This window comes from Vulpes lagopus, chromosome 4 (assembly GCF_018345385.1).
Source record: "Vulpes lagopus strain Blue_001 chromosome 4, ASM1834538v1, whole genome shotgun sequence".
NCBI classification, from domain to species: domain Eukaryota; kingdom Metazoa; phylum Chordata; class Mammalia; order Carnivora; family Canidae; genus Vulpes; species Vulpes lagopus.
In genome coordinates, this window is record NC_054827.1 from 122,185,973 (window position 1) to 122,207,104 (window position 21,132).

At 59.3% G+C, this 21,132-nt stretch overlaps 1 protein-coding gene across 3 annotated transcripts; it reads left to right on the plus strand.

The window, feature by feature from the left end:
- Positions 1–4,040: 4,040 nt before the first annotated feature.
- Positions 4,041–18,489, plus strand: MXD4 (MAX dimerization protein 4). Of its 3 annotated transcripts, XM_041752379.1 has the most exons (9): positions 4,263–4,274; positions 4,369–4,468; positions 7,854–7,883; positions 11,534–11,665; positions 12,228–12,306; positions 13,191–13,271; positions 13,585–13,699; positions 14,699–14,861; positions 15,182–18,489. In XM_041752379.1, the coding sequence occupies exons 4-9, from the start codon at positions 11,626–11,628 to the stop codon at positions 15,337–15,339; spliced, it is 636 nt and encodes a 211-aa protein (XP_041608313.1). In that variant the 5' UTR covers positions 4,263–4,274; positions 4,369–4,468; positions 7,854–7,883; positions 11,534–11,625; the 3' UTR covers positions 15,340–18,489. The 3 variants fall into 3 exon arrangements, with proteins under 3 accessions (XP_041608312.1, XP_041608315.1, XP_041608313.1); XM_041752378.1 differs by lacking the exons at positions 11,534–11,665; positions 12,228–12,306 and having other exon boundaries at positions 4,041–4,274; positions 13,107–13,271; XM_041752381.1 differs by lacking the exons at positions 11,534–11,665; positions 12,228–12,306; positions 13,191–13,271 and having other exon boundaries at positions 4,045–4,274.
- The last annotated feature ends 2,643 nt before the right edge of the window (positions 18,490–21,132 follow it).

The following is a 21,132-nucleotide window of genomic DNA, read 5'->3' on the forward strand; positions in this document are numbered from 1 at the left end:
TTTAATTTACAATTGTCTTAGTTGTCCCCGGGGTCATCTAGTATAGTGGGAAAACTTGTAAAGTGAGAAAAAAAAATCTACTCTCAAAATTGTTCACAAATATAATAAACTATTTTCTTAATTTTAAAAATAACATTGACATCATGTTAGCTAAGCAGACATTTAATTACGTCTTCATGCATCTTGATAACATTGCTGCCCCTTATGTATTCTGGAGACCCTTTTCTCCTGAATGTTAAGCTTTGCTGAAGACCCCCAAATGCTCAGAGGCCCAGCCTGGTGCTTGTGGCTGGATGGCTGGGCCAGCGGCCACTCCAACCCAGCCAGGTTCAACGGTGACTGATGCTGACTGACTGTGACTGGGCAGACCCTGCCCCATATTTCTGTGTGTAAGGCCAACGGTTAGAAGCATTTGCTGATTTGGGGTTGATGTTAATATTACCACCACATTCTGGGCACTGCTTTGTGTCCTGCCCACTGCTGCCTGGGACTTTCCATGGATCCTTCTTTTTACCCCAAAGCCACACCAAAAGGCAGGTATTGTCAATTGTTTTATAGCTGTGACACATGCTGAGAGAGGTTAAAGCAACGTGGCCAAGGTGTTGTGGCCAGACTAGAATCCAGGGACACTTTAGGGGGACCCAGCAACAGAAGCCCCCTGGGACTCTCCTCTGGTGCTGGCACACACCAGACATCTCAGGGCAAGGGAGCCACAGCTTCTGGAAGGTTGGCTGTCTTGCTGGGCTAGGCATGGTTCTGGAGTGCCTGATGACCCCAGGCCAGGCTCCGTGCCACCCCTGCCCCACCCCCAGTCCCAGAATTTGCCTGCTGGGAGCTAACCAAACCTGCACAGCTCTCCCATCCCCACATCCACAGTAGGCAGGGCAGCCCTTTGCTCTCAGCCTCCTGCCTGAAATGCTGGGGCTGGGGACCCAGGGGGACTAGGGAGTCTACCCCAGTGACTGAGGAGGCAAGGGAGGAGGTGGAGCCAGGGCTGGGTCATCCTAGAAGCAGGAGGAGGAGGCTTTGGAGGAAGAAGGGCCTTGCAGACCTTCACAGCCTGGATGGGGTAGGGTGCCTCCTGGTGCTGCTGAGGGCCATGGGCATGTTTCCAAGTCGGGGCTGTGAAGTTGGAAAGGGAGCCAGGACCCAGGAGGCTTGGGGAGCTATGAAGCAATTTCCTAGAGGTTTATTTCCCTCAGATCTCCTCAGAGCCCTGAATACCCTCATAGGATCCTGGAGGTGGGGACTAAGCCTGCCTTTCCCGAGCTCCAATGCCAGCAAGCCTCCTGTCATCCTCCAAATGCCAGAGGAGGAGGACGCCGAGGCCAGGGTGGAGGTGGAGGATGAAGCCAGGAAAGCCCGGGCAGAGGGCGCCTGCCAGTCAAATCGAGAAGTCCTTTCTGGATCCAGGCCCCACTCCTTCTCCTACAGCCCAGGCTGGGAGCTCTGGGGTGGGCTGGGCTCCCCCAAAGGACAGGGAGAGAGTGTGGGCTGGTGCACGGGGCATGGTGCAGGGTGCCTGGGGGATGATCGGGAGTGGTGGGCAGGAGAGGTCTGTGGCCCCTCTCCGGCTCTAGATGGAGGTGGGGGAGGGGGCCTGAGAGGTCTGCATCCATCCTCAGGGGCATGGACTCTGGAGAAGGGGTGGGAAGGGCTGGGCAGGCATGGGCAAAGGGGAAGTAAGGAGGCAGCCAGCCTAGCCCCAGCTCAGGGAAGCCTCCCTGGAAGAGGTGACACAATCATTAGACACTTGCCCTACACACCAAGGGGTAGCACAGGGCCTGCGCTTTGGAGCCTGGCCCAGCCAGCTGCACCTATGCCACACCCCACCCCCAACATACCTGGAGAGGGCACATTGAGGCTCGTGGGTGTGGACACTTGGTTGGCCCCACATGAGAGGAACACTGCCCCAACCCTGTTCATCCTCCCTTGCAGTTTAGTATCCTCCCTGGGGGCTCTATCTGGTCCACAAGGCTCCTCCCTGGTTGCCTCCCCACGCCTGGGGCCCTGATGCCTTCACCCATGCCAGTCCCTGGCCCTCCTGTCCAGCCCCTAGTTCACAGACCACTTTTCCCTTCCCTCCCACACACAGCTTGTGTTCTGGAGTCACCCACTCTCGCAGGCAGCGTGGAGCTATTGGGGAGTGCTTGGGAAAGGGGTCCCGGAAACAGCCAGGCTGCAGATGGAGGCAAGCTGGGGTGCAGAGTGCACATGGTTCCCATGGTTATGCCTGGGTGCTTGCTCCACTGGCTGTGACAGAGAGCATGCCTCACACCCCACTGCAGTTAGTAGGGTAGGCATCCAGCAGGTGCACTCACCTGGACAAGGTGCCAGTTTTAAGACTGGGGCCAGCAACCCACCCTTCCCATAAGCAGGGATGAAATGACTCTGCAAAATGCTGACCCTTAGGTGAACCTACACCCCCAAACTCTGAATGTATCTGCCCCTCCCCAGAGTGGGGCACCTCCTTTATCCTGTGCGGCTTTAGGGCCTCTGCCCTGGTTCTGGGTTGACTGTGGGGCAGGAGCAGGAAGGGCTGGGGTTACCATCCAGGGGCTGTCTTAATGTCCATGCAGGGCTGTCTAATGGCAGTATCCAAGTTCCCCATTGGGTCTCACTGAGCTCTGTTGGGAGGGCTGGGGAGTGGACAACACATCCCTAGCCCCATTTCTCAGGTCACACAACTGGTTCTCACCCCCTGGCAAGTAGTGTTGGGGCAGGAGGTGGCCTGTTCTCCATGCTCCTGGGTCACCAGCCCTGAGTCACCTTATGGGAGCTCTAATGTACATGCTACTGGGATTGCAAGGAGATTCTGACCAAACCCTAAGCCTCAGGATTTCCAGTTTCCTTATCTGTAAATTGGGGATTCAGATATACATGAGGGAATGTATATGAAACATTCAATAGCTCCTAGGACAGAAAGTGCTGAGATTTTTAGTTTCTGTTCTGTTTTGTTGGTGGCAGCAGTGCCCCACTTAGAACTTTGGGCAGGGAGGGTGGGGGTCCAGCCACCTTATCCCCACCCTCTCAACCTGCTGGCCCCGTCCTCAGCAGCTCCCAGGCAAGACGTCTCAACAATGGGTGAGAAGGAAGCCGGAAGGGACCCAAGGCCAGTGTGGGGCTACCCTCCATGCTGCTGCTCCTACGGTGCCGGCCGGCGTGGCCACGAGGACCTCTCTCCCAGCAGCCAGAGCTTGAGGAGGGGTTGATCCCCTCTCGCGGAGGGCAACTCTCTTTCTTAGAACGCGCTTCCCTGGCTCCTTGGCCAGAGGGGACCAGCACCGAGAACGTCTTGGGATGTCCCCGCTCTTCAGATATGAGCATGCCACCCTCACTGTTGGGGCCCCTCCGCTCGGGCCTGGGGTCCAGCGGGCAGCTCAGAGCGCCCTCCCTCTCTGGGTCATTGTCGCTGAGATGATCCGGCTCTTGGGCTCTGACCTCCTCCACCCCTCCTCCCGCCCCCGGCCCCCGGCCCTCGCTGCGGTCACTGTGTCCGGCGGGAAAGGGTATCGTTTTGCAGCCCACCCTAGGTCCCCTGTCCCCGTGGAGCTGTCCCGGGGTGGCCGGGGCTTGCACAGTGCGCCCACCCCATGGCCCGCGTACCCTCACGCGTCCCGGAGCACCGGCCCCGGGGCTTGCAGTCCCCCGGCACTCCGCTTCCTCTCGGCAACCCGTCCGGCCGCGGCGCCCTCATTGGCCGCGCGCCCCGCAGCCGCCCATTGGTCCGCGGGGCCTGTTTTACATAGAGCGCTCCGGGCCAATCGGCGCGCAGAGCCTACTTAACATGCACAGCAGCCACCAGTCAGCGAGCGCGGGGGCCGGGCCACCACGTGCTGTTGCTAAGCTTGGGCTTCTAAATTGTTACTAGCGCGGCCGGCCTATAGGAACCGAGCATCGCATCTGTCAACATTCTCGGCCCGGCCCGAGGCGTTCGGACGGCTCCCATTGGCCCCGGCCCGACCCAGCACCCGCCCCCAGAGCCGCAGCGCCGGCCCCCATTGGCTACGCCGGCCGCCGCTCGCCCTTATGTGTCAATTTGAGGGCCCGAGGCGGAGGGTGGCGGCCGAGCGCACTGGGAGTCCGCGGGAGTCGGGGAAGTAGGGTCGCCGGGCGCGCGGGGCGGGCGGCGAGCGGAGCCGGCCGGAGAGGGCCGGGCAGCGGCCGCCGCCGTCCCGGAGAGCGCGGGCGGGCGCGGGCGGGTGGCACGATGAAGCTGAATTCCCTGCTGATCCTGCTGGAGGCGGCCGAGTACCTGGAGCGCAGGGACCGAGGTAGCGCCCGCGCCCCTTTGTGCGCCGGGACGCGGGGGGCGGGCGGCAGGGCCGGGGCCGGGCGGGGTCCGCTGACCGCGCCGTCTGTCCGCAGAGGCCGAGCACGGCTACGCCTCGGTGCTGCCCTTCGACGGGGACTTCGCCAGGAAGAAGACAAAGGCGGCTGGCCTGGTGCGCAAGGCCCCGAACAACAGGTACCGCCCCCCACCCCGCTCGGCCAGGCGCCGGGGGTTGTCCCCCCCCTCCCGCCCCGGAGCGCCCTCCCCCGGCCCCGACCCCCGGGCCGCAGTCCAGCAACGGCCGCGCGCCCCGGCGGCCAGCCTGGAGGAGGAGGAGCACCCGGGCCGCGGCCGCAGCCCCGCCCGGCCGGCCCCGCCCGCGCCGTCGCCATCTTCCCGCGGGCCGCGCCTCCTCGGCCTCTCGCGTAAACAGTGCCACGCGTACAGCGCCCGCCGCCCGGGGTCTCCTCCCGCAGCCGCTCCCCGCTAGTAACTTGTTCTGGACTTTCCCGGGCAGGAAGAAAAGTTGTCGGTGGGCGCTGGCCGGGGCCCCGTGCGTCCGGGGACACTGAGGGTCGGTGCGCACTGCATGGGACTGCCCGCCGCGGGGGGTGGCCGCGTCTGCCCCGCTGCTGCGCCGAGCACCCCCACCCGCAGGGCCTAGACAAAGAGGGCGTAAGCAGGCCGTGCCCGGGGCCCCCCTGCCCATCGTCCTGACACATGTGAAGCTGCGGCGACAAGTGTCGGGTCCCCTTCTTTGGACAGGAGGCCCTCCCGAAGGGTAGCCGGAAGAGGTGCTGGCCGCCCTCAGCAGCCCTCCTGGTGCCAGCACTCCCCCACCCCCTACTCTGGCCTCCTTCCCAGGCTGTAGAAGCATAAAGCTGGGGTGCACATCCTTGCAGGAGGGACCCTGAGCTAGGGCTCTGGTGGGGCTCCCCACTGCGAGGGCCAAGAGGGCCACAGCACACCAGGCACGGCCTTGGCCTCTCCGGCTCTGGACCCTGTTGTCAGGCAGGGAACCTTGCAGGGGGCTTGGGGGCCCCTTGGCAGAGGGTGCGGCTCATTCCTGTGGCCTGCCCGTTCTTGGGAAACAGAATGGCTGGCACAAGGACCTATCTCCTGTGACGTTCTGGCGCCCTGGGCCTGGCAGGGGATTGCTTGAGTCTCCATCTGCCCTGGCCGGACGTGCCTCTGAGTCCCAGCTCCTGGTCCCCTGCTGAGGACGGTTTGGGAAAGGATTGTGAGAGGGCACCCCCTCTCTGGTGTCCTGGAGGAGTAGCTGGCTCTCACTGCCCCACATGCCCTGGCACCTGTGGAAACTCTGGAACGTGACCTTAGAGTCCTATGAGGTACCCAGAGTTGATAGCCAGAGTCATAATTAAGACTCTGGGGTTCCTGGTGTGCTGAGGGCTTCTCCTACTATTCCCCCAACCCAGGATAGATGCATCATAGGCTGAGAAAGCAGGTGTTGAGAAATTGAATTACATGCCTGGGGCCAGCCTCCCATCCTTGGAACCCCCATTCTGAGGTGGGCTCCTGGCCTTCTATGTGCTGCCACCTTGAGGGCCCTGGGGAGGGCCGACGGGGTTTCCTGGGCTGCAGTTTGCCTCCGTGCCCCTTCTCTGGGTAGAGCCGCTGGAACCCCCAGTGAGAGGGCCACAAAGGCTGTCCCTACCCAGCTGGGCCCAGTCGGCCCAGATCAGGGGTGAGGGCAGAGCAGGGCTCAGAGGGTCCTGGGCCTCTGACTTGACAGGGATGTCCCACCATGCAAGGTATCTGTGTCTCACCAAAGTGAGGGGAAAGGGTGGGCCCAGCTGGGCCCAGGGTGAGGGGTGAGCAGTGGGTCAGGAGGGCAATGTGTGTGCAGGAGGCCCCTTATTGCCAGGGCTCTAGGAAGGGCTTTTGGGGACAGTGGTTCAGTAAGAGGAAACTGGAGCCAGCCTGCTGGGGCTCAGGTCCTCCGAGAACATGGGTGCAGGAGTTCCTACCTGGAGGGCCCAAAGTGAGGTGCGAACGAAGTGATGCCAAGAATGTTCTCAGCAGGGCTCCAGCCCGGGGGGCCCCTCTTCCCAGGTGTAGGACAGGGTGTTCCTGGGACCCACGTTACAAACCTGCCACAGGCCATTGCAGATGTCTGGGCCTGGGAGGAGCCCCAGGAGGGGCTCTGGGCCCCTCTCATCCCCAGCTAGCCAAGGAGTGACCCTTGCCCTCCAGGAGGAGTGTAACCCAGACTGTGAGGGGGTGGCCAAGCCCTCTACGTCGAAGGACACTCACTAACCCTCACATCCTTCACATGGGAGCAGACCTCTAGACCCGCACTGAGGGGCTGTGGTCCTGGCTGAGAGGAACCTGACAGCTCTGCTCCTTCCTGGTCCTGGCCAGCCCGGCAGAGGTTCTTTGGCTCCCTGCCCAGCTCCTGTGACCAGCAGGCCCTCAAGACCCCCCAGGACCCAGGTCTGGAGGCTCTCTCAAAGCTTCACAGGGAGGCCCAGGTGGCCCTGGTGAGCAGAGAGGAGGCCTTGGACCCCATTTGGCTTTGATAGGGCCATGAACCATGGTAGGTGGCAGAGGCAAGAAGGATGGGTAGGCACTCTGGCTGGTTGGATGGGGATGAGAGACACCTAGCCCAGAGTTCCTGGGAGCAGGAGAGTGTGGGCAGGCAGGCAGAGGTCAGCAGAAGCTCCAGGAAAGAGTGAGGGATAGGGGGACACAACACTCAATCTGGGTGTCCCCTGAGGTAGTCTGGGCCCTCTGCTCACATGTGAGGCAGCCTGGCAGGCCTAGGAGCCCTGGCTGTCCATGGGGTCCCCACCTGAACTGGGAAAAAACTCTGGAACTGGGAAATTGACCTTATTGAATTATTGTCCTACAAGGCAACTACCACGGAACTGCCTACCAGGGTCCTCAGGATTCTGTACCCTTGTCTGGATGGGCCAGGTGGGTAGGGCTGGAGCAGCAGATAGGGCCACTGCTGGACCCAGGGAGGCCAGGACCATGGCCCCAGAGGGAAGCAGGAGGGCCAGCCTCAGTCTCCCACCTGGGCCGGGTCGGCTCTGTCCCTGGGTATCCCCACTGGTGCAATGAACTGTGATTGTGTTGGTGGGAGAGCCCAACCGCAGGGGAGTGGCACTTTGGGAATGTCAGGGCAGGACCACTCCATGTCCTCACCTGCAGTTGGCCCTCTAGGCCAGCTCCTGGGGCCCCAAAGACCCTGCTGGCCTCCAGGAGTGTGGAACGGGCAAGGCTGGTGGCTCAGTGCCCAGGAAGCCTTGGGAGCACAGGGTGGATCAGTCCTAGTGCCTTCTGGAAGGCATCTTGCCTCCAGAGCCCCCAAATGCCTCACTGAGTAAGCCAGGTGGCCCTAGGCATCCCTAGACGCAGCTGCACCTCTGTGTCTCCTGTCCTGGTCACTTGGTGCAAGGTTCCCCTACCCTGCCTTTAGTCGCAGCTGCTCACCTGCCCCAGCCCTCCTCATCCTGCCACCATCTGCAGGTTCCTAGGCCCCTGAGTAGAGCTGTCATTCTTTTGTATTGGTGATTAGGCAGCAGAGTGAGCTCTGTCTTTCTATCTCTCTAAACAGGTCTTCACACAATGAACTAGAAAAGCACAGGTAAGTGATGCCCTGTCCCCCACCCCCCAGTCACCCATATGAGCTGCCTAATCCCCCTCCCTGTGTGTCCTGGGTACAGCTGACCATGCTACCAGCCGCACCCTTGCTTGCGGAGGGTCAGTTGTAAAGGAGGAGTCAGGCTTTGCCCTCAGGAGGCAGACATGGGACCCATGCCCTTGGAAGTTGAGGGCACGGGTGAGGGTCTTGGAGCATGCCTGCTCTCTAGAGCAGGAGATCCATCTAACATGGGGCATCTGAGTCCCTTTGGGAGCAGCTCTCAAGAGAGCTCTTGGGATACTGGCCTCCAACCAGGAGGGTTTGGGCCTCTTGGTCTGGGGTCCACTGCACCCTGGGGCCTGCCTTCCAGGGAGCTCCCACTGATCTCACATGGGGCAGTGGGAAGAGCAGCTGGTCTTTGGCTATGTGGGCTGCGGGGAAGGTCTGGCCAGGGGCAGGATCCTGTGGAACCCTTCATGCCCACCTTCTGGCTGCAGGGCCTGGTCTGCTCTGGGTCCTTTGAGGACCGAGAGGGCAGGGAAGGGGAGCACTGTCGCCCGAGGTACGCCCTGGGGAGCCTCCCCAGCTGATCCCAGCTTGGGTGCTATGGGCCTGGCTCTGCCCCCAGCGGCTCCAGAAGCCTAGGCCCACTCTGAAGTAGGGACAAGATGCAGGCAGGCTCAGCCCTGCACACAGGGACCCTCATGGTGAATCTCAGTGGGGTGGTGGGAGCTATGGGTGGGCACAGAGACCCCAAAGGCAGGAACCTTGGTTCCAGGACCAAGGGCTGCCACACGGTAGCTTCTTCCTGACCTCTGCTGCCACCTGTGAAATGGGCCAGTGTGGGAGGGGGGCTCCTGCATACAAGTTGAACTCTCCCAGCTTGCTCTGGGAAGGTTTGGAGCTTAGCCAGTTCTCTGTGTCTTCCCCCCCCCCCCGCACCCCCCCCCCCCCGACGCCCACGGCAGCGCCAGCTTCCGCTCCCCTGGGATTCGGCCCTCAGCTGGGCGGGAGCTGGGCAGGGACAGGACACTGTGTTCTCTGGAGGAACCGTACTTCCTGGACTGCTCCTGTGTGTTTGAGGGGTTCCTGAGAGGCCGTGGAGGTGGGGCAAGTGCGGGGGCCTAGAAAGCCAGGCAGACCCTGGGTCACTCCTAGGCTGGAGGAGATGGCTAGCCTTCACTGGGACCCAGGGGCCTGGACAGGCATGTGGAAGTGTTCTGGAGAAGGCATCCTGGGGTAGTGCCTGGGAAACCAGCCTCTCCGTGCAGAAGGGGGATGATACTATGGGAGATCGGGTGCCAAGAGCATGGCAGCTCTCAGAGCAGGACAGATTGCTGGCCTTCGACCCCTACAACTGCCCCTTGACTCTGGCCTTGGCCTCAGTGACCTTCTCCTGAAGCTTGCCCTTAGGCTGGGTCTTGGAGGGTCCTTTTGTTTTTTTTTGTTTTTTTTGTTTTTTTTTTTTTTTTAATTTTTATTTATTTATGATAGTCACAGAGAGAGAGAGAGAGGCAGAGACACAGGCAGAGGGAGAAGCAGGCTCCATGCACCGGGAGCCCGACGTGGGATTCGATCCCGGGTCTCCAGGATCGCGCCCTGGGCCAAAGGCAGGCGCCAAACCGCTGCGCCACCCAGGGATCCCTTGGAGGGTCCTTTTGAAACATAGAAGCAGGGTAGATGGGTCGCTTGAGGTCTTTATCCACTCCCCCACCCCCATGCAGGGTCCTGTGCCTTCCTGGACAACAGATAGATGCAGAGAGCCCCTGGTAGGGACCTGGGTCAAGGCTGTACCTGTGGCTGCCCAGTGCTGATGCAAGATACTCCTGGCTGCTGGCCACAGGAAGGAAGAAGCACTGGCTGGGTCACCCGGCCAGCCCCAGGGAGCAGGCCCTGGAGGTCGCCCTCCCTAGAGGTGTGCCAGGTCAGGCCCCCAGGGCTTTCCCCTGCCTGTTCTGTGAGACAGCCTGGTCAGCCTCGCTGGTCCTCCTCCCAGGCCTCCCCATCCTCCCTCATAGAAAGCAGCTCCAGTGGTTCTGCTAGGGCCAGTGCTCCACTATTGACCCCAGGCCCGGGGGCCAGGCAGATTGGGTGTTCCTTGGCAGGATGAGCCTCCTGTCCCAGCTCCAGACCTTTTGTGTGTGGATTAGGGGCTCCCTGTGGGCCATCCCCACCTGCCTGGTGCAGCACAGGGTCTCTGTAAACCTCACAGCTAGAGGATACAGGTGAGCAGAAGAGGCCAACAGGGGCCTCGTTCCCCAGGTAGCCACAGGGCAGGGCAGCTCCTCCTTTTCTGACCTCTTCCCTGGCAGCCGGACCTGGGGTGGCTCAGAGTGTGGGCTGTACAGACACTGGGACGTCCTTTTCAGAGCAGGGGCTTGTGGTGAGAAGCTAAGAAGGACTTGTGTCCAGAGCTGGGCTGTGGCCAGTGGCCAGAGACCAAGCTGCTATTAACACTAATGCGGTGATTCCCAGAGGCAAGTTCTGCCTCCTGAATCCACACAGGGTTCCTTCAGGAAGTGGTGAATTTTCAAAGCTCCCAGGAATGTTGGGGACAGCCACGGGGTGCTGGCAGAGGGCCTGCGGCACCGTGGCCGCTCCAGCTTGGGGCGGCTCCAGCTCAGGGCTCCCCCGGGCCCAGTGCGGCCCCAGGCTGCGGGGCCTCGGCACCTCCTCCGCTCCCCCCAGGGGCTGTATGTGGGACACAGGAGGGTGAGGACCTGCCTGGGGCCCCCACAGCCAGTGCCTAGCAGAGCTGGGTCTGGCCCCACCGAGACTGCAGTCCTGGCTGAGTGCTCTCTGGGACTTGGGCAGGTGTGTGGTCTGGTGCTAAGCCTTGCAGGGGGATTGTCTGGCGGGCTCTCTGTGTCCTTTGAGAAGCCTGTGATTTAGGATATCTAAAGCAGCCCGTCCACGTCCATCACAGATGCTCAGGGGTCCTCCCCTGCACCCTACCCCAGAGAGAGCCATCCTAGGCGGCTGGGAGGCCACACCTGCATCCTCTTCCACGCGGATACTAACTCACATGGATAAAAGTGGGACTGTGTTATCCACGGTTTCATAACTCGACCTTTCCCCTGACACCGCATGAGCACTGTCCTCCCGTGTCTGAGCCTTTTCCTCCCCCTGGGCCCCGTGTCCACACAGACAGTGTCCTTAGCCATGGTGCTCTGCTCAGTCCCATGGTGGAGCTGGCCTTGTGGAAAGCTGCACACCTGGGGGATAGTGCAGGTGCCACTCAAGGGTTCAAGTCCTGCCGTGGCCCTTGTTTGCTCCCTGCAAGTGACGCGTGGCTGGGTGCCTGGGCCAGCCCCAGAGCCAGCTAGTCTAGGCTGTCCCGCCCAGGTGCCCGCCTCCCCTGCCGGGTGCTCATTTCCTAGCCGGCTGTGCGGCCTAGTCGCTTTTGTGTTTAGCTTAGCTGTCTGTGTTCTGCAACTTGGCTGTGTGTGTCCTCTGCCCATGTCCATATTAAGATATTCCTCTTTTTATTTTTGATGTGTATGAGCTCAAAATGTCACGAATACTAACCGTTTGTCTTTTATGTGTATTACAGATATTTTTCCACTGTTATTTGTCTTTTTAGCTGTGTTTTTTCTTTCTTGTACAAATTCTCTTTCTGATTGTAAAAGTAATGTGTGGTTTTTTTTTTTTAGCATAGAAAACCTGAAAATACAAAAACAAAAAAACAAAACAAAACCGTAAAGCCAAAGAAATAAACGTTGCCAACCGCATCACCTGGAGACGCATGCCTCCTGCTCGTCATTGTGTCCTGTTGAGTCTCTTGTGTGCGTCTGCTGTTTTTTTTAAACGATATTGGGTCCCTTGTCACATAGATGGTTCCGTACGCCAATTTTTTCACTGAACATTCATGATGTGAGAATGTGGAATACACTAAAATGATGGTGGTGGGATTTGGGGTACTTTATTTTTTATCTTGTTTTGCACTTTGATTTTACACAAAGATCACATACTGCTTATGTAACCACGCAGTAGGTTGTCGGCATTGCCATTTGCTATAGAGCATACAGACAAGGGGACCCCACGTGTGAGCTTGGTGAGGGTGGCAGGACAGGAGGGCCTGCTGTGGGAAGGTGGCTCTCTGCCTGGCAAGCCTCTCTTGGAGCACAGAGCACAGTTTGCAGCTGGTGCCAAGTGTTCCTGGCCCCATTTGCAGCGGTGCAGCAGGGGTACTCCAGCCCCTTGGAGGTGGGGGAGCAGAGGTTCCCGGATTCCGGGTGGTCATGCTGGCATGCCCCCTTCCCCAGCCTTGTATTTGTGTGGAGGTGGGAGCTCCTCTCTGAAGGTCCTTCAGCCCCCAGGCAGAGCATGGGGCTGCTCTACACGCAGGTCCCCAGTGCCCAGGCTGTCAGGTCCTGAGGCAGAGCACAGCCGGAGTCCTGTGTCCTGGAGGTTCTTCCTCACTCAGGTACACGTCTAGGTCCTGGGGGTGCTGTGGGCTGGAATCCTAGGTGGGGAGGTGCCCTGTCAGTGGGAAGGAGCCATGTGGGCTTGGGTGACAAATGTAGGGCCATGGGATCTAAGTGCCGCCAGCTTCCTTCTACAGGGTGGGACTGTTATTGCTGCTCTGCAGATGGGCTCTTGCCCCACACCCAGCTGCCCCTGTTCCCAGGCCTTGGGTGCCCCCTCAGTCCAGAAGAAGTAACCATCCCTGCCCACTTTTCTCCCAGGCTCTAAGGCTACAAGAGGCCGTAGATGTGCTGGGGCTTTTGCATGTCGGGGACAGAGGAGAAAAGCTGGGACAGCAGAGGTTGGCATTTAATGAGGGAAGGAGCATGCCCTGGCCATGGTGCTGGCAGGGCAGCTGGGCAGCAGGTTGTCAAGACCTCACAAAAACACCTGCACCCTGCCCTCCAGGGTCTTCTCTCAGAGTACAGCCTAAGCAGAGCAGTGCAGCCAGGCCTTCCTGCCAGGATGGTCCATCACGTGGATATGGCAGGGTCTCCTGGGCCATCATGGTGGCCAGGGTGTGCTTCAGGGTGAGCTGTGGCCACCCTGGTGGTCTCTGCCAGCTTGTCCTTCTCAGAAGAGATGAGCCAGGAAGGGTAGGGTTTCTGCATGGGCAGGATACAGGCCAAAGCCCCTCACCCAAGGCCAAGGCTGCTATGTGAACAATGCCACTGGGTCTTACGAGGACAGTTTTGTGAAAACCTGCATTCATCCGCACAGACACAGGGACAAAATCTACAATAAAGCTGTTTCCTCTAGGAGATACGAAATTGGGGTGGGAGGGGCTGGTCCTTGGCCCTCCCTGATCCCAACGGACCTGTGTTTCTGTGGTGACATGACCAGAGACCACTCTGAACGTGACAAAGTGGAATGCCAATCCTGCCTGGGGCCCCCTGGACATCTAGGAGCAGCCTGCCGCTGCAGGTTGTGCCCTGGCCTCCTGGACCTACTGTGGATGGTGGGGACAGTGGGGTGAGCACGGGCTCTGAGGCCCTGAGGGCTGTGCAGGGCTGGCTGGCTATACAGGCCCTGGCCGTGGGCTCTCCCATGTTAGGGAATCTGGAAGGCGGGTACCAGGCTGCTCTGGGGAAGCTGTCAGCCAGGCTGGGAAGGGAGCCCCAGAGAGGGACCCTCAGCAGGTCCATGCAGGACTCTGACTGGCCGCCTCTTGTGCCACTGCTGTTGTCCCCACGGGCGGTGCCACCCTGGCCTGATGGTTCCATGTCTCCTCTTTCAGACGAGCCAAACTCAGGCTCTATCTGGAGCAGCTCAAGCAGCTGGTACCCCTGGGCCCTGACAGTACCCGCCACACCACGCTGAGCCTCCTGAAGCGTGCCAAGATGCACATCAAGGTGAGTGGGATGATGCCTGTACCACGGCCATTGGTTGACCCCTGCTTGTCCTATACACCCAGGGGGAGTGGCCAGAGGGCCTGAGGGGAACCACCTAGCAGGTATACATTAAGAGCTCTGGGGGGCTCTGGTGGTAGGTGGGGGTGTGCAGCCACAGGGGATGCTGAGGGCTAAGGGGGTCACAGGCACATGCTGGGTTTTGTTGAGAGGGGGTGGGGGTGGACGGTTAGCCATGCCAGGCTGGGGGAGGGAAAGGTGGGCTGCAGATGGCCCCTGGGGCCCTGGGCCATGAAGGGGCAGCAACTAGGAGAGATGGGGCCAGGAAGGGTGGGATGGGAAATAGGCAGCCCAGGTGTATTGGGAGCTTCTGGGTGGAGGGTAGGGTTGGTCTCCTGGGGCTGGCAGAAGGGTAGATGGGGTGAGCCATTGTTGAGGGCAGGCCCCCAAGGCCTGAAGACAGATTTGCTGGTTTGGGGGCGGTTCTTAGGACACTTGGGCCAACCAGGGTGGGTCTCCAGGAAGGACCCTCAAAGCCTCTGAGCTGGCACGGCAAGAGCAGCCCCAGGCAGAGTGGCTGGATCTTGGAGAGAGTCACAGTCAGTGACCTGGAGTCTCGCAGAGCAGGGAAGGATGAAGAAGCAAGGGGGCAGAGTGCTGCCCTTGGGGCAAGCAGGGGGTGAGGGGACATCGGGGGTGAGGGCACGCCACCAAGGCAGGATGTCTTCCTGGAGGCAGTGCCAGCCCAGGGCCCACGTGGCTTGGCTTGGCCAAGCTGGCAGTGGCTGTGGGTCTCCTGGAGGTAGTCAGCAGATGCAGGGCATGGGCGTAGGAGGGGACGGGTGATGTCACCACCCAGTAGGGTGAGGAGGGGGCTCATTGGACCTTAGGGGCCCCCTGGGGACTAGGTACCCTGCGGCCCCGGGGCCCTGGTTCTTCTGGTAGGGGGGATGGCTTCCCTACCTCCCATGGCTCACAGACCCCCCACCCCTCCACCCCCAGAAACTGGAGGAGCAGGACCGCCGGGCACTGAGCATCAAGGAGCAGCTGCAGCGAGAACACCGCTTCCTGAAGCGGCGCCTGGAGCAGCTGTCCATGCAGAGCCTGGAACGTGTACGCACGGACAGCACGGGCTCCGCTGTCTCCACTGACGACTCAGAGCAAGGTGGGTCATGAGAGCGGCCAGGAGGGAGGGAAAGCCAGGAGGGCAGGGTGGCCGCGTGTGCCCAGCAGTGTGCAAGCACTCCCCAGTGTGGAGCAAAAGTCAGTGGGATGAGGAGGGTGTGGCATGGAGGGCAGATGGCCTGCAGGAGTGAGCCATCGTGTTCCTTACCAGGCTGCAGACGGGGAGCCCCGTCCTGCCCCCACCCTCCAACCCCCACCCCCAGAGCCTCTGCCTCCTCTATGAAGGCCAGAGAACGGCCTTGACTTTGAAGGAACCCCTGTTGGCACCTCAGATTCTGACCCCCTCCCCGTTCTCCCCAGAAGTGGACGTAGAGGGTATGGAGTTTGGCCCTGGTGAGCTGGACAGTGTTGGCAGCAGCAGTGACGTGGACGACCACTACAGCTTGCAGAGCGGTGGCTGCAGCGACGGGGGCTATGGGCCCCCCTGCCGGCGGCCTGGCCGCCCTGGCCTCTCGTAGGCCTAGAGCCCTCAGCTCCTTGGCCCGCCTGCCTACCCGGCCAAGCGTGCCAGCCCTCCAGTCCTTGAAAGCCTCTCCGTGGGCCCGCTGCTGTGCCATTCTGGAAGCTCCAGCTGCCACCCAGGCTGCCCGCCTTCGCCCGCCTGCCGGTCAGGGCCCGCTGTGCCGCCCACCCCTCCCAGCTGGGCAGGGACCCCTGCAGAGAGGCGGGGCCCAGCTCTCACATCCTGGAGCCCAGCGTAGCCGCCTGTTCTCAGATTCCTAATCATTCCAGAAGTATTAAATATCATTGCTGCAAATCTCGGCGGGCACCGTGTGAGGGGCTTAATGACCACTGCGGGGAGCTCACACCCCAACCCTGGATCCCAGGAGAAAGGAGTGGACCGAGGAAGGAAGGAAGGCGTGGCTCTCCGTCCATCTGTCCATCTGTCTGTCAGTCCACGTAGTCTCCTGAGGCCTGGACAGAGGGACCCATGAAGGGCGGGACTCGGGTGAGCACCCTGGGGCAAGTGGGCGGAGAGGGGCTTTTGCACCCCCACAGGTGTCAGGAGCTAGGGCTGGGCTCCTAGGGACAGGCCAAGCCACCCCATCCCAAGCTGGGCAGCTTCTGCTCTGTTAGGTCCCTCAGATGGACACACACACACGCCTAGGCACACATGCCCCCATGCATACACATGCACACATGCAGACACACGTGGTCACTTGACCCCAAGAGGGTACGTGTCTTGGGGAGTAGGCCCTCCAGGGTCCTTTGGGCACATGTGGGCCCCTGGCCTATGCTGGCTCCTCCTCCCACCCTGGCTCACCTGCCTGCCTGTGGGGAAGGGGGCTTTTCCTCCTAGCAGGGGCTTAGTTGTGCTGGGGGTGGCAGCAGGAAGCCAGAGTCCTCAGGAGGCTTTCTCATCTACCTTTAAAAACAAAAAAAAAAAAAAGGCAAAAAAAAGGCAAAAAAAAAAAAATGCTGCCCTGCCTAGTAGCCCAGAACAGGGCTCCCAGAAGAGAGGCTTTTTCCCTAAAACAAAAGAGAAACATTTTTAAAAGAGAAAAAGCTCTAAAGACTCCCCACCAAGCAACATCAGCATGTGTCGCCTCGACTTCCTGTACGAGATTTTTGTACTCTATTTTCCTAGCCACCGTTGTGTCCTTGTTTGCTGAGGGTGGGAGCGACCCAGCGTCTCAGGGACTCGTCTTGTCTGTCACCGTTGTCCAAGTGTGCCTTGTGTCCCACATCTGGCCCTGCCCCGCCTACCACCACCAGCATCTCCCCTGTGGCTCCAGGGCACCCTGGCCTGCCCAGCAGGTGACCTCCTAGCTTCCTCCCCACACGTGCCAGCCACTGGTGGCAGTCACGGCTTTCTGGGAGTGAGAGCCTGAGAGCCAGTGGGGCCAGGTCAGGGGCTGTGCGGGCAGCTCTCTGCTACCTGGCCTCCCAGTGACCCAGCACTCTTGCACCCCATTTCACCCTCTCCAGGGGTTGGTCAGAGCCCACTGGGCAGCCTGGCCTCCTGGTCAGGAGCCTGCTAACCAGAGAAATAGGTTCTTACCTGTACCCAGCTTGACCCTTCCCTGCTCCCTGGCCTGGGGTGAGGCCTGCAGATTTCAGACATTGGCAGCTGCTGAACACAGCCCACCACCTGGGGTAGCCAGGCGTGGACATTAGGAGGCCTCTCCTGGCCTTTCCTGAAGGTTTCTGAAGTCCTTGTCCACACAGCAATATTTGGGTGGTTTGCTGTGGGGCTGGCCTGTAGTAGGGTCAGCTTCCCTTTCTGGTGCATTGTAACTAATTTCCAGATTGTGGGGGAAGGTTCATGTTTATATTTGGTCATGCCGACAGACACCCCAGGGTGGGTGGAAGAACGGGTCCCTGGAAACATCTCTGGCACAGACTCTGCCCTGCAGGGGCTCAGGATGACAAGTGGAAAGCAGGTTGGTGGGAGACAGGGCATGAATTGGGGAGACCATGCAAACATCTTGCTGTTGGTTTTAAGGAAAACGATTCTGTCAGCATCCCCTTCCAGCTTCCCAGGGTGAGGAGGGTGTCTGGAGTGCCCAGAGTGGCTTCTCCTGTCTGCCTGAGCATGTCCACAGAGTGAGTGTTCCTGGTGAGCATCCAGCCCTCTCTGGGCAGCATAGGAGTACCTGAGTTGAAGACCCACTACAGGAGCCACAAGTCCAGGCCCTGGGTTGGTCTTTGCTCTGAATTCTTAAAGCACCAGCTCCCCCATTAGCTGGGGGCTCTGCTCCCTCCCTAGCCAGCAAAGTCCTCCCTGCGTGACCAATGGTGGTCCTCAGCTGACCTTCCTGGCAGCTCAGCCCATGGTATTTCAGGCCATGGTTGCCACGGGCCAGGAAGCTGACCTCCCTGCCACTAGCAGACAGGTGAGGGGTGGTCCTCAGGGCCAGGATCTGGTGCTAGAAGTTACACATCCATTCTCCGGTCCTCTGGCTCCCTGCCTTTTGCACGGATTAGCTGTTGCTATTGGCCACAGAGACCCAGAGGGGGCCTGGCTGAGGCTACATTGGATAACTGAGCATTGTTGAGCCTGTAGAAAGCAGATGGGGGCAGAACAGGGCTGTAGGGGTACCTGTGACCTCTGTTTGTATGCTCCCCACATACACCTAGTGGGTCACTGTGGCCCTCAGTGGCCGGGATCCTGGAGCTCCAGGCTCAGGTCTGGACCCACATCCTCCCTGGGAAGTGGCCCCCATACAGCAGGCCCAGCTGGCAAGGGAGATTGTGAGAAGGCTTCCCCTCCTCAGAGCCCTGGCCCACCTCTGCGGTTTGAGTCCTGAGCCCAGTGCCCAGACCTGCTCTCCTGGCTGATGGAGCTGTGTGCCCAACTATAGCCCCGAGGGCCCCAGACAATCCCCATCTGCTGAGTGAGGCAGGCTTCCCCCACTCTCCCACCCCCTGCTTCTCTCTGGGCTGGCTAACCTGGGGCCCTCTCCCCAGAACTCTGACCCTGGGCCACATTTAGGGCAGGTTCTGTGCCAGAGTCTGGGGCTGCCCAGGGGGCCTGGTGCTGGCCAGGTCAGCGTATCACAAGGTCTTCGCCGGAGAGAATTGGGCCACCCACCTGCCTGTTCACCGGGAGGGACTGTGCTGTACCATTCTGTCTTTGTAATATAAATACAGATTTTTATACCTCACCCCTCTCGCTTCCAGTTCTTTCCATCACCACATTTGGCTCCTCTCTCCTCAGCCTCCGTAGGGAGCCTGAGCCCACTGGTGACTGTGTCAGCCTTCACTGCCCTGCCCACAGCTTCTGCTTTCAGGGAAACCCACAGACTGTGGTCCTTCCCCACTGCCAGCTGGCTACCACCATCATGGCTGCCTCCCTGGACAGACACAGCTGGAGCTGAATGAAAGTGGAGGCCCACCACACCCCCACCACTTGCCAACCAGGTGCTCTTGCTGTTGGCATTCAGACTTTGCTCCTGGCCCTGGGGCTGGAGCAGGGTCTCATGAGGACAACTAGGTCCTTGGGGTGGTCAGGCTCAGTGTGGGTACTGGGTGTTCTCAGCCAGGTGCCCTGTCCACACAGCTGCTGTTGACTGTCAGGGATGCACCTTGAGAAACTTTCCTTGGACCTGTCCTTGGCATGGCCTCTGCCTGCTGCCCTCAGGCCCTGCTGTGCAGGGCAGGGGTGTGAAATGGTATGGCCCTGGGTGCAAGTCATCTAGGAGACAAAATGCTCAGGTAGTGGGGAGTTGGGTAGCAGAAAAGGACTTTTCTGGGGACCCCAGGGCATCACAGCACACTAGAGATGGCTCAGTGATTCCCTCTAGCAGGCTTTAGGCTGTTAGGGCACTCTGGGGATGACTTGGGGTTCCTCCTCCTTCCCCCAGCAGGCAGCAGCACTTACCTCTGGAAACTGGGTGAGTCCCCCTGGGAGCGTCTCTGAAAAAACGGAATTCCTAATGACAAGGCAGCTGGGGCTTGGGGTGTGAATGTAAATGAGGGGCTTCTGAATTCCAAATATTGCTGTGACTTAAGACCACACAGGGGCTCCAGCTGTGCTAAGCAGAAATCAGAGCCTGCTGTCCTCATACTGGGCCTATCTCAAAGACAGAAAACAGGCTCAGACAAGGCACACACCTGCCCCAGGTCACCCACTGAGCGCGGTGGGCCTGGGACCCGACCCTGGTCCTCAGGGAAAACCCTTCCTGCCACCAGATGCCATCTCCAGATTCAGCCTGGATTACAAGCAGCGCCCCTAAGGGGGACCCTGCCTCCACATCAGCCCTCCCTTCCAAGCTCTTTTCGGCAGGCAGAAGGACCTCAGGTGGTCCTGTTCCCCCCACAGCCTTTTTTGTTTTTTCCCCCCACAGCCTTAATCTCAGAGCCTGCTTTCTCCCCATGGGCTGCTGCACCTTCAGTGCTTGCTTCCCACTCCCACTTTAGATTCTCTCCGTCCCTATGTACTCACCACTCCCAGCTCCCAGCTCAGCTCTGTGACCTGCTCCTATGCCCCTTCCCATCACACTTCTGCCAGGAATATGGCCCCCAAATTTGGGTGTTGGTCTAATCTGAGTTAATCCAGTGGCAAGACCATTTTCATGTTATTTCCTCTGTTCCCCGGCCCAAGCCAGGCCAGGCCCTCAGTGCATGCTAGCTCCAGGCAGATCTTTCCAGAACATAAACGGGATTATGCCACTTGCCTGTTGAGTTCAAGGTGGCTCTCAACTGTCTTATTGGCCTGTCTTGAGGCTCTGATGAGACCCCGAGCCCCCTATCAGGCCCCTCACTGCTGCCTTCCTCTGAGCCCTCTCACCCCCAAACTCTTCTTCTCACCCCTAACTGAACCATCTTGATGAGCTCCTGACCTCAACCTGCTCCTGAGAGTGAGCACGGAGTTTTTCCTTTGGTTACATGAATATCAGCATGATGGAAGACAAAACCATTTTCTTCCCATCCTCTTCCTCGATAGCCTTTGTTTTCTTATGACTAGGAAGGACTAATGGGAAGAATAGAAGTGCACCTTCTTGTCAGCTAGAAACAGAGTCATCCAGTCTCTGGCCGGCCCTCTGGGTCCAGAGTTGTACCCTCAAGGCGGCTCCTGACCCTCAGGGAACCAGCTTTGCTCCTCCTCTCCCCAAGGCACCTCCCTGTATCTGTCTCTTGCCACCTTTTGTCACATTTGTTACTGCAGAATAAAGCTTCTCCCATGTCTGAGAACTTCACTCCTCGTTGCTTCAAGAATGGAGTCCCGTCAGTCCCAAAGACTGCATCTAGGAACAAATGATCTTTAACATCACACTTCATTTAGACATATCTAAAAACATATTGTCCAGAACCTAAGATAGTTTTTAGTAGCAGCAGGAGAAAAAAAGATTCCTAAAGGAAGGAGAAAAAGCTGTCGACGAACCCATGTGCGCTCGCAGCTGCGTGTGGAGGCCTGCTGAGCCCACTGTGTGCCTCCTCACTGCTTCCTCAGAGAGGGCTCTTCGTGGGTTCCCTGCATCTTTAGATTCTATAAGGACCCCACTAAAACTCCAAATGATTTTGGTTGGAGGAAAGAAAACTTGTCCTGGAAGTACATGTAACATATTTGCTTTCTTAAATCCAAAACACAACTTTAAGTGCAGAAATGCCCTAATAAGTCAAGTTTGCAAAGAAAGCTTCCTGGGTCTGAGTGATGAAACCTGTTGTGTGTTGTTTGTACTCTGAGAGCTAATAATGTTCTGATTTTGACTTTATATTTGTATGGCTTTCTTTTTTTTGCCCCACAAACATCTTTCAAACAAATCACCATGGTCAGCAATTCAAAAATCAGACGGAGAATTGCGGGC